The 19,261-nt window shown below is 54.3% G+C and overlaps 1 protein-coding gene across 5 annotated transcripts in view; it reads right to left on the reverse strand.

The window, feature by feature from the left end:
• Positions 1-4,033: 4,033 nt before the first annotated feature.
• The window catches only part of CLPB (ClpB family mitochondrial disaggregase), an 80,478-nt gene continuing 65,250 nt past the window's right edge, over positions 4,034-19,261 (reverse strand). For 4 of the 5 annotated variants that reach the window (XM_054056712.1, XM_054056743.1, XM_054056721.1 and 1 more), the window contains 9 exons: positions 18,768-18,845; positions 15,661-15,716; positions 13,660-13,704; positions 12,427-12,588; positions 11,026-11,182; positions 8,923-8,996; positions 7,391-7,510; positions 6,392-6,496; positions 4,034-4,351 (listed from right to left, as the gene is read on the reverse strand). In XM_054056712.1, coding sequence (XP_053912687.1) covers positions 4,100-4,351; positions 6,392-6,496; positions 7,391-7,510; positions 8,923-8,996; positions 11,026-11,182; positions 12,427-12,588; positions 13,660-13,704; positions 15,661-15,716; positions 18,768-18,845 — 1,049 coding nt within the window. In that variant the 3' untranslated portion in view covers positions 4,034-4,099. The remainder of the gene's footprint in view (positions 4,352-6,391; positions 6,497-7,390; positions 7,511-8,922; positions 8,997-11,025; positions 11,183-12,426; positions 12,589-13,659; positions 13,705-15,660; positions 15,717-18,767; positions 18,846-19,261) is intronic. The other variant, XM_054056729.1, reaches the window with a different exon arrangement.

Raw genomic sequence — 19,261 nt, forward strand, 5'->3', positions numbered from 1 at the left:
CGCACCCCAAGAGCCGTATCCAGGTGGGATCCCAGTGGGGGTTCCCCATTCCGCACCCCGAGGGCCGTATCCAGGTGGGATCCCGGTGGGGGTTCCCCATTCCGCACCCCGAGGGCCGTATCCAGGTGGGATCCCAGTGGGGGTTCCCCATTCCGCACCCCAAGGGCCGTATCCAGGTGGGATCCCGGTGGGGGTTCCCCATTCCGCGCCCCAAGGGCCGTATCCGGATGGGATCCCAGTGGGGGTTCCCCATTCCGCACCCCGAGGGCCGTATCCCGGTGGGATCCCAGTGGGGGTTCCCCATTCCGCACCCCGAGGGCCGTATCCAGGTGGGATCCCCATTCCGCACCCCAAGGGCCGTATCCGGATGGGATCCCAGTGGGGGTTCCCCATTCCGCACCCCGAGGGCCGTATCCAGGTGGGATCCCGGTGGGGGTTCCCCATTCTGCACCCCAAGGGCCGTATCCAGGTGGGATCCCAGTGGGGGTTCCCCATTCCGCACCCTGAGGGCCGTATCCAGGTGGGATCCCAGTGGGGGTTCCCCATTCCGCACCCCGAGGGCCGTATCCAGGTGGGATCCCAGTGGGGGTTCCCCATTCCGCACCCCAAGGGCCGTATCCAGGTGGGATCCCCATTCCGCACCCCGAGGGCCGTATCCAGGTGGGATCCCCATTCCGCTCCCCCACGGCTGCCGGAGGCCGCGGCTTTGTTCCCGGGAACAAAGCTCCGCTCCCGTCTGCCGGGAGATCCTTTGCCCCCATAATGGAATTAGGAGCTCCGGAGGCGTAATCGAATTTCCCGGACGGAGGCGGATACCGCAGGGATGGAGGGATATCCCGGAGACCCCAAAGCTGCCGGAGTGGAGGAGGAGATGGCATGGAATGGGTTGGGATTGACACGGCATGGAATGGGATAACGTGGCATGGAATGGGTTGGGATGACACGGCATGGAATGGGATAATGTGGCATGGAATGGGTTGGGATTGACACGGCATGGAATGGGATGGGATGACACGGCATGGAATGGGATAACGTGGATGGAATGGATTGGGATGACACGGCATGACTTGGAATGGCACAGCATGGCATGGAATGGCTTGGAATGACATGGAATGGCTTGGAATGACACAGCATGGTTTGGAATGACAAAGCATGGCATGGAATGGCGTGGCGTGGGATGGCTTGGAATGGCATGGAATGACGCAGCATGGAATGGCTTGGAATGACCCGGCATGGCTTGGCACATTTCCCATCCTGATCCTCTCTTCCCACCCATCCCAATCCCCAATTCCCATCCTGATCCTCTCTTCCCATCCATCCCAATCCCCAATTCCCATCCCGATCCTCTCTTCCTCATCCCAATCCCCAATTCCCATCCTGATCCTCTCTTCCCACCCATCCCAATCCCCAATTCCCATCCTGATCCTCTCTTCCCACCCATCCCAATCCCCTCTTCCTCATTCCGATCCCCAATTCCCATCCTGATCCTCTCTTCCCATCCATCCCGATCCCCAATTCCCATCCTGATCCTCCCTTCCCACCCATCCCAATCCCCAATTCCCATCCTGATCCTCTCTTCCCACCCATCCCGATCCCCTCTTCCTCATTCCGATCCCCAATTCCCATCCTGATCCTCCCTTCCCATCCATCCCGATCCCCAATTCCCATCCTGATCCTCCCTTCCCATCGATCCCAATCCCCTCTTCCTCATTCCGATCCCCGATTCCCATCCTGATCCTCCCTTCCCACCCATCCCGATCCCCTCTTCCTCATTCCGATCCCCAATTCCCATCCTGATCCTCCCTTCCCACCCATCCCGATCCCCTCTTCCTCATTCCAATCCCCAACTCCCATCCTGATCCTCCCTTCCCATCCATCCCAATCCCCAATTCCCATCCCGATCCTCTCTTCCTCATTCCGATCCCCAATTCCCATCCTGATCCTCCCTTCCCATCCATTCCGATCCCCAATTCCCATCCTGATCCTCTCTTCCCACCCATCCTGATCCCCTCTTCCTCATTCCGATCCCCAATTCCCATCCTGATCCTCCCTTCCCACCCATCCCAATCCCCTCTTCCTCATCCCAATCCCCAATTCCCATCCTGATCCTCTCTTCCCACCCATCCCGATCCCCTCTTCCTCATTCCGAACCCCAATTCCCACCCTGATCCTCCCTTCCCATCCATCCCAATCCCCAATTCCCATCCTGATCTTCCCTTCCCACCCATTCCGATCCCCATTTCCCATCCTGATCCTCTCTTCTCATCCATCCCAATCCCCAATTCCCATCCTGATCTTCCCTTCCCACCCATTCCGATCCCCATTTCCCATCCTGATCCTCTCTTCTCATCCATCCCAATCCCCAATTCCCATCCTGATCTTCCCTTCCCACCCATTCCGATCCCCAATTCCCATCCTGATCCTCTCTTCTCATCCATCCCAATCCCCAATTCCCATCCTGATCCTCTCTTCCCACCCATCCCGATCCCCTCTTCCTCATTCCGATCCCCAATTCCCATCCTGATCCTCCCTTCCCTTCCATCCCGATCCCCAATTCCCATCCCGATCCTCCCTTCCCATCCATCCCAATCCCCAATTCCCATCCTGATCCTCTCTTCCCACCCATCCCAATCCCCTCTTCCTCATCCCAATCCTCAATTCCCATCCTGATCCTCCCTTCCCATCCATCCCAATCCCCAATTCCCATCCTGATCCTCCCTTCCCACCCATCCCAATCCCCAATTCCCATCCTGATCCTCCCTTCCCATCCATCCCGATCCCCTCTTCCTCATTCCGATCCCCAATTCCCATCCTGATCCTCCCTTCCCACCCATCCCGATCCCCAATTCCCATCCTGATCCTCTCTTCCCACCCATCCCAATCCCCAATTCCCATCCTGATCCTCCCTTCCCACCCATCCCGATCCCCTCTTCCTCATTCCGATCCCCAATTCCCATCCTGATCCTCTCTTCCCACCCATCCCAATCCCCAATTCCCATCCTGATCCTCTCTTCCCACCCATCCCAATCCCCAATTCCCATCCTGATCCTCCCTTCCCACCCATCCCAATCCCCTCTTCCTCATTCCGATCCCCAATTCCCATCCCGATCCCCTCTTCCCACCCATCCCAATCCCCAATTCCCATCCTGATCCTCTCTTCCTGACCTTCCAGGACCGGAAGGGGCTCCAAGAAAACTGCGGAGCGACCGTCCACCAACGCTTGTGGGGATGGGATGTGGGAAAAAACCGGGAATAAACTGGAAAGGGGCGGATTTAGACTGGATACGAGGAGGAATTCCTTCACGAGGAGGTTGATGAGGGACTGGAAGAGGTTTTCCGGAGGAAGTTGTGGCTTTTCCATCCCCGGAGGCGTTGAAGGCCACGTTGGATGGACCTCGGATCACCCTGATCCGGTGGGATTTGTCCCTTCCCGCGTCAGGAAGGTTGGAATTGGATGATCTTTAAGGTCTCTTCCAACCCAAACTATTCCATGATCCCACAATTCCGCCTGTCCGCGTTGGGTTTCCGGCCCCGCTCCGACAGCCGGGAATTCTCATTCCAAGATATGAGTGATTCCGGAGCAGCCGGAGCAGGAAATCATGGTGGGGTTGTTCCGGGTTCCCCTCGACCCCCCTCGGATGCGTCGTATCCGTAGGGATTCCGCTCCCCCCTTTCGGCATTCCCCACGCACGATGTTTATTGGAATAAATAAAGGGAAATCGGGAAAACACGGAATTGGGCGCCCGGTGGGGGTCTCAACTCCATTCCCGAACCATCTCCCGCTGTCATCCAATCCCGGAAAAATCCCAACTTTAGGAATGACAAATCCAACCCGAGCAGATCCCTCGGCTTCCGAACTTCCGGAAAGCCAAATCCCTTCTTTCCAAAGCTCTTCCATCTTTCCCTGCTCCGAGCGAACCCCCTTCGGATCCACCACCTCCACATTCCCACCACCCACAGTCCCTACTCCACTCGCTCCGTCTCCATCCCGGGAGCAGCTCCCGCTTTTCCGTGCCCGGAAAGAGAAACGGCTTCGCCTCTGCTCTCACCGGAATTCCGTAGTTTCTTCCGGAGAAGTTCCGGAAGCGCCCGTTGTTGCCTACAAGAAGTAGGAGATGTTTTCCGGGTTCAGAGGCGTTTGGATGTCCAATTTTCGGGCTTTGCTGTCCTTCTCCACGATTTCCAAGCGAAGGGTGGGAATTTTGGCATTTTCCGCTCCGGAAGGAGCGTTATCCTTGGGTTTCAGCAGCTGTTTATCCGAGTCTTCCACGGCGATCCGTAAGACGCAGCCCCTCGGCAGCAGATCCTGCTCGTAGGCAGCCGCCAACTGGTTCACAACGCGACGTTCCACCTGGAAAAAAACCCCATCCCAAACTTCTGATCCACACGGAAAAACCATCCCAAACCTCTGCTCCACATGGAGAACCCATCCCAAACTTCTGATCCACATGGAAAACCCATCCCAAACCTCTGCTCCACATGGAAAACCCATCCCAAACCTCTGCTCCACATGGAGAACCCATCCCAAACCCCTGTTCCTCCTGGAAAACCCATCCCAAACTCTTTTCCACCTGGAAAACCCATCCCAAACCTCTCCAACACACAGAAAAACCATCCCAAACCTCTGCTCCACATGGAAATCCCATCCCAAACTTCTGCTCCACATGGAGAACCCATCCCAACCCCCTGATCCACCTGGAAAATCCATCCCAAACCTCTGCTCCACCTGGAAATCCCATCCCAAACCCCTGATCCACCTGGAAATCCCATCCCAAACCCCTGATCCACCTGGAAATCCCATCCCAAACCTCTGCTCCACATGGAAAACCCATCCTAAATCTCTGTTCCACCTGGAAAACCCATCCCAAACCTCTGCTCCACTTGGAAAACTCTTCCCAAACCCCTGTTCCACATGGGAAACCCATCCCAAACTTCTGCTCCACATGGAGAACCCATCCCAACCCCCTGTTCCACCTGGAAATCCCATCCCAAACCTCTTTTCCACCTGGAAATCCCAATCCCAAACCCCTGATCCACCTGGAAATCCCATCCCAAACCTCTGTTCCACATGGAAAACTCATCCCAGGCCCCTGTCCCACCTGGAAAACCCATCCCAAACCTCTCCGACACACAGAAAACCCATCCCAATCTTCTGCTCCACATGGAAAACCCATCCCAAACCTCTTTTCCACCTTGAAATCCCATCCCAAACCTCTTTTCCACCTGGAAAACCCATCCCAAACCCCTGTTCCACCTGGAAAACCCATCCCAAACCTCTTTTCCACCTGGAAGACCCATCCCAAACTTCTCTTCCACCTGGAAAACCCATCCCAAACCCCTGTTCCACATGGGAAACCCATCCCAAACTTCTCTTCCACCTGCAAAATCCATCCCAAACCTCTTTTCCACCTGGAAAACCCATCCCAAACCTCTTTTCCACCTGGAAAACCCATCCCAAACCTCTGCTCCACATGGAAATCCCATCCCAAACCACTGCTCCACCTGGAAAACCCATCCCAAACGTCTTTTCCACCTGGATAACCCATCCCAAACCTCTTTTCCACCTGGAAATCCCATCCCAAACCTCTTTTCCACCTGGAAAACCCATCCCAAACCTCTTTTCCACATGGAAAACCCATCCCAAACCTCTGTTCCACATGGAAAACCCATCCCAAACTTCTCTTCCACCTGGAAAACCCATCCCAAACCCCTGTTCCACATGGGAAACCCATCCCAAACTTCTCTTCCACCTGCAAAATCCATCCCAAACCTCTTTTCCACCTGGAAAACCCATCCCAAACCTCTTTTCCACCTGGAAAACCCATCCCAAACCTCTGCTCCACATGGAAATCCCATCCCAAACCACTGCTCCACCTGGAAAACCCATCCCAAACGTCTTTTCCACCTGGATAACCCATCCCAAACCTCTTTTCCACATGGAAAACCCATCCCAAACCTCTGTTCCACATGGAAAACCCATCCCAAACCTCTACTCCACATGGAATACCCATCCCAAACCTCTGCTCCAGATGGAAAACACATCCCAAACCTCTTTTCCACCTGGAAAACCCATCCCAAACCTCTTTTCCACCTGGAAAACCCATCCCAAACCCCTGTTCCACCTGCAAAACCCATCCCAACCCTCTTTTCCGCCCGGAAAACCCAACCAAAGCCCTTGCGGCAGCTTCCCGGGAATCCGGACACCTCCACCTTTGGGAATGCCAGACCTTCCTGCTCATCCCACTTCCTCCCTGCGTCCTCCGTTTCCTCCCACCCCCTCTGGATTCCCCCCTTGGAAGCTGTAGGGATCTCCTCCCACGGGATAAGACCTTCCCGAGTGCGGAGGTGCGGATATCCGTGGGTTTCATCCGTGCTCCGACGTCGGCTTTACCTCGTGTTTGATGGAACGGGCGCCGTAGTGGAGGTTGTAACCATCCGCCAACACATCCATGACTTCCCGATCCCAAAGGAGAGTGATGTTGTGCCTCGCCTTCGCCTGACGGAGAAGGAAAAGGAGGAAAACATTCCCGAAGGCGAACGGAAAAACCTTCCGGATTATCCCAAGGGGATGCGAGGAGCGTTCCAAGAGAGCTCCATCGGCTCAGACCCATTTGGGGCTCCAACAAAACTCGGATGCGCGGAGGTCAATGAGCCAAAGGAAATCTGGGATCACGGTCCGGAGCTCATTCCGGCTCCGTCGGAAGTGGAATCATTCCCAACACCACCCCACGAGGTCCCTCCCATGGAATAGCGCGAATTCCCTCTTTTTCCCATCAACGGGAATTCCTGGATTTCCTCCCTTTTCCCACTGAACACCACAAAGACGCCCATTCCCTCTTTTTCCCATCAATGGGAATTCCTCCTCCATGGATTTCCTCCCTTTTCCCACTGAACACCACACAGACGCCCATTCCCTCTTTTTCCCATCAACGGGAATTCCTCCTCCATGGATTTCCTCCCTTTTCCCACTGAACACCACAAAGACGCCCATTCCCTCTTTTTCCCATCAACGGGAATTCCTCCTCCATGGATTTCCTCCCTTTTCCCACTGAACACCACAAAGACACCCATTCCCTCTTTTTCCCATCAACGGGAATTCCTCCTCCATGGATTTCCTCCCTTTTCCCACTGAATACCACAAAGACGCCCATTCCCTCTTTTTCCCATCAACGGGAATTCCTCCTCCATGGATTTCCTCCCTTTTCCCACTGAACACCGCAAAGACGCCCATTCCCTCTTTTTCCCATCAACGGGAATTCCTCCTCCGCGGATTTCCTCCCTTTTCCCACTGAACACCGCAAAGACGCCCATTCCCTCTTTTTCCCATCAACGGGAATTCCTCCTCCGCGGATTTCCTTCTGGGAAATGCGGCGAAAACGATGGATTTTACCTTTTTGGCCCAAAATTCCAACTCTTTATTGACCAATTGGATCAGCTCCGAATGGCAAAAAGGGAGGAAATAGACGATCTCGTTGATTCTTCCCAGGAATTCATCCCGTCGGAAGTGAGCCTATGGAAAAACGCTGGATGAGGTCAACCAACACCACACCAGGAGCTCCATAGGGATCGTCCCAATGGAAGCGGAGATCTTGGCTCACCGGGAGAACTTCTCCAAGTGCTTTACAGGAGGAATCGCTTCTCGTGGTGATTCCAAGAAGGATTAGACATGGAATTTCTCCTACCCAATTCCAGACCCTCCTGCTGCTTCCGTTGTGTCTTGGAATCATGGAATGGGTTGGGTGGGAAAGGACCTCAAAGCCCCTCCAGATCCAACCCCGTTGTGTCTTATTTGGCCCTTGGAATCATGGAATGGTTTGGGTGGGAAAGGACCTCAAAGCCCCTCCAGATCCAACCCCATTGTGTCTTGGAATCATGGAATGGTTTGGGTGGAGAAGGACCTCAAAGCCCCTCCAGATCCAACCCCGTTGTGTCTTATTTGGCCCTTGGAATCATGGAATGGTTTGGGTGGGAAAGGATCTCAAAGCCCTTCCAGATCCAACCCCGTTGTGTCTTGGAATCATGGAATGGTTTGGGTTGGAAAGGGACCTCAAAGCCCCTCCAGATCCAACCCCGTTGTGTCTTATTTGGCCCTTGGAATCCTGGAATGGTTTGGGTGGGAAAGGATCTCAAAGCCCCTCCAGATCCAACCCCGTTGTGTCTTGGAATCATGGAATGGTTTGGGTTGGAAAGGGACCTCAAAGCCCCTCCAGATCCAACCCCTTCGTGACTTTGGAATCATGGAATGGTTTGGGTGGGAAAGGACCTCAAAGCCCCTCCAGATCCAACCCCGTTGTGTCTTGGAATCATGGAATGGTTTGGGTTGGAAAGGGACCTCAAAGCCCCTCCAGATCCAACCCCGTTGTGTCTTATTTGGCCTTTGGAATCATGGAATGGTTTGGGTGGGAAAGGATCTCAAAGCCCCTCCAGATCCAACCCCGTTGTGTCTTATTTGGCCCTTGGAATCATGGAATGGTTTGGGTGGGAGAGGACCTCAAAGCCCCTCCAGATCCATGGACAGGGACACCTCCCATCGGCTCAGGAGCTCTGAGCTCCATCCAACGTGGCCTTCAACCCCTCCAGGGATGGAGTGACCACCACCGCTCTGGAGAAGCTCTTCCAGAACCTCTCCGCCCTCTGAGGAGAACATTTCTCCCTAAGATCTCCCCTCCATCTCTCCCCTCATCCCATCTCTTCCATCTCTGACCATGAGCTGCTTCCCTGGAACCCCTTTTTATCCCTTCCGGAACCTTCTCTAAGGTCTCCATGGAACCTTCTCCTCTCCAGGATGGACAATCCCACCTTTCCCAACGTTGGGAGAGAGCCCGTGAGGAGAAAGACGATGGATATGACATCGTATGACTGAAGAACCGAACCTGAGGACCCCCGAAACGTTGACCACAAAGAATGGACCCCCAAAGTTACCTTCAAGATGGGGCGAATGACCTTCTCCTTGAACTGCTTCGAGATGGTGACCTTCTCCGTCGCTTGGACGTCATCTGCAAAGGAGGAGGAGGACAGCGGTGGTGGTGGTGGTGGGACAGGAGGGGTGGGGGTCTCCCATCCATCTCCATCCCGAGGGATGAAGGAGAAAAGTCCTCCTCCTCCTCAGCCCCACAAGTCCTCCTCCTCAACTCAAGTCCTCCTTCTCCTCAAGTCCTTCTCCTCAAGTCCTTCTCCTCAACTCAAGTCCTTCTCCTCAACTCAAGTCCTCCTCCTCCTCAAGTCCTTCTCCTCAAGTCCTCCTTCTCCTCAAGTCCTTCTCCTCCTCAAATCCTCCTTCTCCTCAAGTCCTTCTCCTCCTCAATTCAAGTCCTTCTCCTCAAGTCCTTCTCCTCCTCAAGTCCTCCTCCTCAAGACCTTCTCCTCAAGTCCTTCTCCTCAAGTCCTCCTTCTCCTGAAGTCCTTCTCCTGAAGTCCTTCTCCTCAAGTCCTCCTTCTCAACTCAAGTCCTTTTCCCCCTCAACTCAAGTCCTTCTCCTCAACTCAAGTCCTTCTCAAGTTCTTCTCCTCAACTCAAGTCCTCCTCCTCAGCCCCATAAGTCCTCCTCAACTCAAGTCCTTCTCCTCAAGTCCTCCTTCTCCTCAACTCAAGTCCTTTTCCTCCTCAACTCAAGTCCTTCTCCTCAAGTCCTTCTCCTCAACTAAAGTCCTCCTCCTCCTCAGCCCCACAAGTCCTTCTCCTCAACTCAAGTCCTTCTCCTCAAGTCCTCCTCCTCCTCAAGTCCTCCTCCTCAACTCAAGACCTTATCCTCAACTCAAGTCCTTCTCCTCAAGTCCTTCTCCTCAAGTCCTCCTCCTCCTCAAGTCCTTCTCCTCAACTCAAGTCCTCCTCCTCCTCAGCCCCACAAGTCCTTCTCCTCAAGTCCTTCTCCTCAACTCAAGTCCTCCTTCTCCTCAACTCAAGTCCTTCTCCTCCTCAATTCCTTCTCCTCAAGTCCTTTTCGCCCTCAAGTCCTTCTCCTCAACTCAAGTCCTTCTCTTCAAGTCCTTCTCCTCCTCAAGTCCTTCTCCTCAACTCAAGTCCTTCCCCTCAAGTCCTCCTTCTCCTCAAGTCCTCCTCCTCAAATCCTTCTCCTCCTCAACTCAAGACCTTCTCCTCAACTCAAGTCCTTTCCCTCAACTCAAGTCTTTCTCCTCAACTCAAGTCCTTCTCTTCAAGTCCTCCTTCTCCTCAAGTCCTTCTCCTCCTCAAGTCCTCCTTCTCCTCAAGTCCTTCTCCTCAACTCAAGTCCTCCTCCTCCTCAAGTCCTTCTCCTCAACTCAAGTCCTCCTTCTCCTCAAGTCCTCCTCCTCAACTCAAGTCCTCCTCCTCAACTCAAGTCCTCCTCCTCCTCAAGTCCTCCTCCTCAACTCAAGTCCTCCTCCTCCTCAAGTCCTTCTCCTCAACTCAAGTCCTTCTCCTCAAGTCCTCCTTCTCCTCAAGTCCTTCCCTTCCTCAAGTCCTTCTCCTCAAGTCCTTCTCCTCAAGTCCTCCTTCTCCACAAGTCCTTCTCCTCCTCAAGTCCTCCTCCTCCTCAAGTCCTTCTCAGGATGGAAAGTGTTGGAGATCGGGAGGAGTCAACCAAACGCTGTCCCCACATGGGTTTGGAAGCCCTCCAGGGATGAGGATCCACCTCTTCCAGAGCTCAACAACCCTTTCCATGAAGGACTCCTCCTTCTTACGAAGGAATTTCTCCTCATATCCAACCCAAACCTCCTCTTGGAGCCACCTGAGGCCCTTTCTTCTCATCCCATCCCTCATTCCATGGGAGAAGCCACCACCCTCTTGATTCCCACCTCCATTCCAGGAGCTGCGGAGAGCGCTGAGGTCTCCCCTCAACCTCCTCTTCTCCACATTCACCCCCACATCCCTCAACCATTGTCCTCCACCCTCTTCCCCATCTCCATTCCCTTCTCCGGATGCTCTCCAACTCCTCCACATCTCTCTTTTGGGAGTGATGGACCTCCAGATGGTCCTTCCTTTCTCCTTCTCTTGAGGTCACCTCAAGGTGGATCCAAGCCAAACGCCGGTGGGTTTTCCGTTACCTAAGTTTTCCGCTATCTTCTTCTTGGACATCTCCAGGGCTTCGCGGCGGAGCTGCAGCGCGTGTTGGGCGATCTCCTCGCTCGCCACGTTGGAGGTCATGATGAAGATGGCATCTTTGCAGTCGATGGTCTTCCCTTTGCCGTCGGTCAACCGTCCCTGTCAATGGCACAACGCGGTGAAGACCTCCACCCCTTCGTTTAAAGACGGAGAAGACCTCCAAGATCATCTCCTCCAATCCCAACGTCTTCCCTTGGTTTAACGATGGAGAAGACCTCCAGGATCATCTCCTCCAACCCCAACGTCTTCCCTTGGTTTAAAGATGGAGAAGACCTCCAAGATCGTCTCCTCCAACCCCAACGTCTTCCCTTCGTTTAACGTTGGAGAAGACCTCCAAGATCATCTCCTCCAACCCCAAAGTCTTCCCTTCGTTTAAAGCTGGAGAAGACCTCCAAGATCATCTCCTCCAACCCCAATGTCTTCCCTTCGTTTAAAGCTGGAGAAGACTGGATTTATCCCACCAGGAGACCTCAGCGCCATCTCCTTTCCCGGTGTTCCGATGGAGAAGACTCTCCCATTCACCACTGTTCGGAAGACACCGTTGATGGGACCACTCCAGAACATCTCCTCCCTCATTCCATCCCTCCTCCATCCCCTTTCCCGCTGTTCCGATGGAGAAGACTCATCCGATTCACCACTGTTCGGAAGACACCGCTGATGGGATCACTCCAGAACATCTCATCCCTCATTCCATCCCTCCTCCATCCCCTTTCCCGGTGTTCCGATGGAGAAAACTCATCCGATTCACCACTGTTCGGAAGACACCATTGATGGGACCACTCCAGAACATCTCCTCCAGCCCTCACCCCTCATTCCATCCCTCCTCCATCCCCTTTCCCGCTGTTCCGATGGAGAGAACTCATCCCATTCACCACTGTTCGGAAGACACCGTTGATGGGATCACTCCAGAACATCTCAACCCTCATTCCATCCCTCCTCCATCCCCTTTCCTGGTGTTCCCATGGAGAAGACTCTCCGATTCACAACCGTTCGGAAGACACCGTTGATGGGATCACTCCAGAACATCTCCTCCAGCCCTCATCCCTCATTCCATCCCTCCTCCATCCCCTTTCCCGGTGTTCCGATGGAGAAAACTCATCCGATTCACCACTGTTCGGAAGACACCGTTGATGGGACCACTCCAGAACATCTCCTCCCTCATTCCATCCCTCCTCCATCCCCTTTCCCGGTGTTCCGATGGAGAAGACTCTCCGATTCACCACTGTTCGGAAGACACCGTTGATGGGACCACTCCAGAACATCTCCTCCAGCCCTCACCCCTCATTCCATCCCCTTTTCCAACCGTTCCCAACGCCATCTCCGCTTCCGAACCAGGGACTTACTTCATCGAAGAGCTGAAGCATGATGGTGAGGACATCTGGATGGGCTTTGTCGACCTCATCGAAGAGGACCACAGCGTTTGGACACTGCCTGAGCTTTTTGGTGAGCTGTCCACCTTCTTCGTGGCCAACGTATCCCGGCGGAGAACCGATAAATTTGGCCACCTAAGGAGGAACCACCACCAGGAGACGTCAAAAGATGATCCGTTGGTGCCAGGAAGGAGGATGGTGGTCACCATCAACTCCATCTCTGGTCACGGTGACATCCCGGCGTGGTCCCAAAGGCAATGGATGGGCAAAATGTGGCCCGGAGGCTGTTGAAGGACCATCTCACCAAGAGCTTTAAGCAGAAGAAGGTGGAGGAGGAGAACCGGTGGGCAAAAGGGGACAACTCCGGCTTAGAATCATGGAATGGGTTGGGTTGGAAGGGACCTCGAAGTCCATCCAGATCCAACCCCCCTCGTGTCTTGGAATCATGGAATGGGTTGGGTTGGAAGGGACCTCAAAGGTTCCAAAGGTTCCCAAAGAGACCTTGAGGTTCCTTCCAACCCAAACCATTCCATGATTCCAAAGGCCAACCAAGACACAACGGGGTTGGATCTGGAGGGGCTTTGAGGTCCTTTCCCACCCAAACCATTCCAGGATTCCAAGGGCCAAATAAGACACAATGGGGTTGGATCTGGAGGGGCTTTGAGGTCCTCTCCCACCCAAACCATTCCATGATTCCAAGGGCCAAATAAGACACAACGGGGTTGGATCTGGAGGGGCTTCGAGGTCCCTTCCAACCCAAACCATTCCATGATTCCAAGACACAATGGGGTTGGATCTGGAGGGGCTTCGAGGTCCTTTCCCACCCAAACCATTCCATGACTCCAAGGGCCAAATAAGACACAACGGGGTTGGATCTGGAGGGGCTTTGAGGTCCTTTCCAACCCAAACCATTCCATGATTCCAAGACACAACGGGGTTGGATCTGGAGGGGCTTCGAGGTCCTTTCCCACCCAAACCATTCCATGATTCCAAGGGCCAAATAAGACACAACGGGGTTGGATCTGGAGGGGCTTTGAGGTCCCTTCCCACCCAAACCATTCCAGGATTCCAAGGGCCAAATAAGACCCAAGCAGGAGATGCTGAGGACCACTCCGGATGAGGTCCAACGACCACAAACCGAGGACATTGGTGGGATTGGTCGTTAACCTCAGAACCTCCGGAAGCAGAGAGAGCTCCGTGACCCACCTCGTGTCGCTCCTGGAATTCCGACATGTCCAACCGGATGAAACCCTACAAGAGAAAGAAGGACCAACCAGGATGTTTGATGGAATGACCTCGGGGGCGTCCGCACCAACGGACACTCGGGATTGGGCTTCCCGGGGATCCGAGGGGCCAAATCCATCCCCAAAATGGTATTCCATGAAGGGTTATGGAGATGATATGAGGGATGGAGAAGGTCCTGGAGGACAAACTGGGAGAGTTGGGGTTGTTCAACCTGGAGAAGGATCTATGGAGACTTTAGAGAAGATTCCAGGAGGGAAAGGGGCTCCGGGGAAGCTGCGGAGGGGCTTTGGATCGTGGAGATGGGATGAGGGGAACGGTTTGGAGCTTCAAGAGGGGACATTGAGGGGAGATCTTAGGGAGAAATGTTCTCCTCAGAGGGTGGAGAGGCTCTGGAAGAGGTTCTCCAGAGCGGTGGTGGCCGCTCCATCCCTGGAGGGGTTGAAGGCCACGTTGGATGGGGTTCGGAGCAACCGGATCCGGTGGGAGGTGTCCCTGTCCGTGGAATTGGGTGGCTTTGAGGTCCCTTCCAACCCGAAGAGGAGAGGAGAGGAGAGGAGAGGAGAGGAGAGGAGAGAAGAGAAGAGAAGAGAAGAGAAGAGAAGAGAAGAGAAGAGAAGAGAAGAGAAGAGAAGAGAAGAGGAGAGGAGAGGAGAGGAGAGGAGAGGAGAGGAGAGGAGAGGAGAGAAGAGGAGAGAAGAGAAGAGGAGAGAAGAGAAGAGAAGAGAAGAGAAGAGAAGAGAAGAGAAGAGAAGAGAAGAGAAGAGAAGAGAAGAGAAGAGAAGAGAAGAGAAGAGAAGAGGAGAGAAGAGGAGAGAAGAGAAGAGAAGAGGAGAGAAGAGGAGAGAAGAGGAGAGAAGAGAAGAGAAGAGAAGAGAAGAGAAGAGAAGAGGAGAGAAGAGGAGAGAAGAGGAGAGAAAAGAAGGGAAGAGAAGAGAAGAGAAGAGAAGAGAAGAGAAGAGAAGAGAAGAGAAGAGAAGAGAAGAGAAGAGGAGAGAAGAGAAGAGAAGAGAAGAGAAGAGAAGAGAAGAGAAGAGAAGAGAAGAGAAGAGAAGAGAAGAGAAGAGAAGAGGAGAGAAGAGAAGAGGAGAGAAGAGGAGAGAAGAGGAGAGAAAAGAAGGGAAGAGAAGAGAAGAGAAGAGAAGAGAAGAGAAGAGAAGAGAAGAGAAGAGAAGAGAAGAGAAGAGAAGAGAAGAGAAGAGAAGAGAAGAGGAGAGAAGAGGAGAGAAGAGAAGAGAAGAGAAGAGAAGAGAAGAGAAGAGAAGAGAAGAGAAGAGAAGAGAAGAGAAGAGAAGAGAAGAGAAGAGAAGAGAAGAGAAGAGAAGAGAAGAGAAGACCTCGAGGGGGTTGGAGAACATCTGGAGAAGGGAACGGAGCTGAGGAAAGGGGTGGAGAACCAGGGAAGGTGTTGAGGGACACGGAGCGGTTTGGTCTGGAGATGATGAGGTTGAGGGGAGACCTCATCGCTCTCCGCAGCTCCCGGAAAGGAGGTTGTGGTGAAGTGGGTTTTGATGTCTTCTCCCATGGAAGAAGGGATGGGAGGAGAGGAAACGTTCTCAAGTTGCACCAGGAAGGGTTTAGGTGGGATATTGGGAAAGATTCCTTCATGGAAAGGGTGGAGAAGCCCCGGGAGAGGCTCCTCAGGGCAGTGGTGGATCCCCATCCCTGGAGGGCTCCAAACCCCGTGTGGACGGAGCACTCGGAGACAGCGTTTGGTTGTCACGATGGGGTTGGTTGGACCGAGCTCGGAGGTCTTCTCCAACCTGAAAGATTCCGTATTTCTCCGCTAACGGAACCAGAACCCCTCATGGGTTTCCTTTCACGCTTCTCCTGATGCCCTCAGCCTCATTCCACGTCTTTTCCCTGAGCCGATGGAGGACACCACAACGCTCCCGCCCTGACCCGAAGGTCCTCATCCCACCAAGAAACCACCGGCGCCCATCGGAGCCGAAGAAGGAACGTTACCTTCTGGATGTCCTTATGGATGTACTTGGCCGTCTGCTTGGCCAATTCCGTCTTCCCTGTTCCGAAGGGAAAGAGAGAAGACTTCCGTTAACGGAATGGTTCAACTCCATCCCTGGAGGTGATTCTGTCCCTCAACTCCGACGATCCGGAACATTTCCGGCTTCGGAGCAATAGGGAACGGAGAAGAACCATCCCAGAAGGGATGAACGTCCTCAACAGCTCCGGAAAGAGGGATTGGGACAACCTGGATCCATGGATGGAGGGCAGGAAGGGTCTGAAGAGGGATTGGGACAACGTGGATCCATGGATGGAGGGCAGGAAGGGTCTGAAGAGGGATTGAGACAACCTGGATCCATGGATGGAGGGCAGGAAGGGTCTAAAAGAGGGATTGGGACAACCTGGATCCATGGATGGAGGGCAGGAAGGGTCTAAAAGAGGGATTGGGACAACCTGGATCCATGGATGGAGGGCAGGAAGGGTCTAAAGAGGGATTGGGACAACCTGGATCCATGGATGGAGGGCAGGAAGGGTCTAAAAGAGGGATTGGGACAACGTGGATCCATGGATGGAGGGCAGGAAGGGTCTAAAGAGGGATTGGGACAACGTGGATCCATGGATGGAGGGCAGGAAGGGTCTAAAAGAGGGATTGGGACAACGTGGATCCATGGATGGAGGGCAGGAAGGGTCTAAAAGAGGGATTGGGACAACCTGGATCCATGGATGGAGGGCAGGAAGGGTCTAAAGAGGGATTGGGACAACGTGGATCCATGGATGGAGGGCAGGAAGGGTCTAAAGAGGGATTGGGACAACCTGGATCCATGGATGGAGGGCAGGAAGGGTCTAAAAGAGGGATTGGGACAACCTGGATCCATGGATGGAGGGCAGGAAGGGTCTAAAAGAGGGATTGGGACAACCTGGATCCATGGATGGAGGGCAGGAAGGGTCTAAAAGAGGGATTGGGACAACCTGGATCCATGGATGGAGGGCAGGAAGGGTCTAAAAGAGGGATTGGGACAACCTGGATCCATGGATGGAGGGCAGGAAGGGTCTGAAGAGGGATCTGGAGAACCTGGATCCATGGATGGAGGGCAGGAAGGGTCTAAAGAGGGATTGGGACAACGTGGATCCATGGATGGAGGGCAGGAAGGGTCTGAAGAGGGATTGGGAGAACCTGGATCCATGGATGGAGGGCAGGAAGGGTCTGAAGAGGGATTGGGACAACGTGGATCCATGGATGGAGGGCAGGAAGGGTCTAAAGAGGGATTGGGACAACCTGGATCCATGGATGGAGGGCAGGAAGGGTCTAAAGAGGGATTGGGAGAACCTGGATCCATGGATGGAGGGCAGGAAGGGTCTAAAGAGGGATTGGGACAACGTGGATCCATGGATGGAGGGCAGGAAGGGTCTGAAGAGGGATTGGGACGACCTGGATCCATGGATGGAGGGCAGGAAGGGTCTGAAGAGGGATTGGGACGACCTGGATCCATGGATGGAGGGCAGGAAGGGTCTAAAAGAGGGATTGGGACAACCTGGATCCATGGATGGAGGGCAGGAAGGGTCTAAAAGAGGGATCCAGGCTGGATCCATGGATGGAGGGCAGGAGGATCAGCAGAGGGATCCAGGCTGGATCCATGGATGGAGGGCAGGAGGATCTGCAGAGGGATCCGGGCTGGATCCATGGATGGAGGGCAGGAGGATCTGCAGAGGGATCCAGGCTGGATCCATGGATGGAGGGCAGGAGGATCTACAGAGGGATCCAGGCTGGATCCATGGATGGAGGGCAGGAGGATCAGCAGAGGGATCCAGGCTGGATCCATGGATGGAGGGCAGGAGGATCTGCAGAGGGATCCAGGCTGGATCCATGGATGGAGGGCAGGAGGATCTACAGAGGGATCCAGGCTGGATCCATGGATGGAGGGCAGGAGGATCTACAGAGGGATCCAGGCTGGATCCATGGATGGAGGGCAGGAGGATCTACAGAGGGATCCAGGCTGGATCCATGGATGGAGGGCAGGAGGATCTGCAGAGGGATCCAGGCTGGATCCATGGATGGAGGGCAGGAGGATCTGCAGAGGGATCCAGGCTGGATCCATGGATGGAGGGCAGGAGGATCTGCAGAGGGATCCAGGCTGGATCCATGGATGGAGGGCAGGAGGATCTGCAGAGGGATCCGGGCTGGATCCATGGATGGAGGGCAGGAGGATCTGCAGAGGGATCCAGGCTGGATCCATGGATGGAGGGCAGGAGGATCTGCAGAGGGATCCAGGCTGGATCCATGGATGGAGGGCAGGAGGATCTGCAGAGGGATCCAAGCTGGATCCATGGATGGAGGGCAGGAGGATCTGCAGAGGGATCCAAGCTGGATCCATGGATGGAGGGCAGGAGGATCTACAGAGGGATCCAGGCTGGATCCATGGATGGAGGGCAGGAGGATCTGCAGAGGGATCCAAGCTGGATCCATGGATGGAGGGCAGGAGGATCTGCAGAGGGATCCGGGCTGGATCCATGGATGGAGGGCAGGAGGATCTACAGAGGGATCCAGGCTGGATCCATGGATGGAGGGCAGGAGGATCTGCAGAGGGATCCAGGCTGGATCCATGGATGGAGGGCAGGAGGATCTGCAGAGGGATCCAGGCTGGATCCATGGATGGAGGGCAGGAGGATCTGCAGAGGGATCCAGGCTGGATCCATGGATTCAGGAGGATCTGCAGAGGGATCCAGGCTGGATCCATGGATGGAGGCCTCAGGAAGGCTCTCCACGCTCTGATCCACGTATGGATGCGTTGGATCACGTTTGGCTTTGATTCCCTTCCCAATCCACCCCATTCCGGGATCCCAACCGTTGACCACCACCACCCATGGATGGAATCCGATGGCTTTGAGGTCCCTTCCGACCCAAATCCCCCCTTAAGATCCCACCGTTCTCCACACTCGGCCTCCAACTCTTGGCCCGGAGATGATCCACTTGGAATGTGGTGGCGCTCATCCCACACCACGAAGCCCACAGTGTCCGTTTGGAAGGAGAATAACTTTTCCAACCGCTTTTAACGGATCCGCGAAGCCCTTTTCCATCCCCAAATCTCTTTTCCCACCGTCCCATCCTTTACCTATTCCCGACGATCCCAAGAAGAGGAAGACCAGCGGATGCTCTTCGTCGTACCACCCATTCTCCTTCCTCCGAATGGCTTCCGGCGTCGGAAAAAGGGTGGAAAAACAACACAAAAGGAGAAGAAGGAAAAGAAAAGAGGTGGAATTATGGCTGAGGATACGTTTGGATTTCATCGTTTTTCCGTTCTTTCCACTCCGGCTCTTCGTTGCCATTAACGGTCGTTAATCGGATCAACTCAACCGAAGCCTCCTGAGATATCTAATCAAGTTTGCATGGATTTGGAAAGCCGCCCGGAGCTGATTTCGGAGCGAGTTTTCCAGGATGTGCACTCAGCGTTGCCACGGAGACGACGACGGAGAGAGAAAAAGAAGGAGGAGGAGGAGGAGGGGATGAGGATGGAGAAGTACCGACGGCCGCGTTGCGGAGAACCGAGTGGGAAGAGGTCCAGGGAGTGGTGGTTCTCCATGGGTGGATGAAAAAAGCTCGGGATTG

The sequence above is a fragment of the Cuculus canorus genome, chromosome 1 (assembly GCF_017976375.1).
Source record: "Cuculus canorus isolate bCucCan1 chromosome 1, bCucCan1.pri, whole genome shotgun sequence".
NCBI classification, from domain to species: domain Eukaryota; kingdom Metazoa; phylum Chordata; class Aves; order Cuculiformes; family Cuculidae; genus Cuculus; species Cuculus canorus.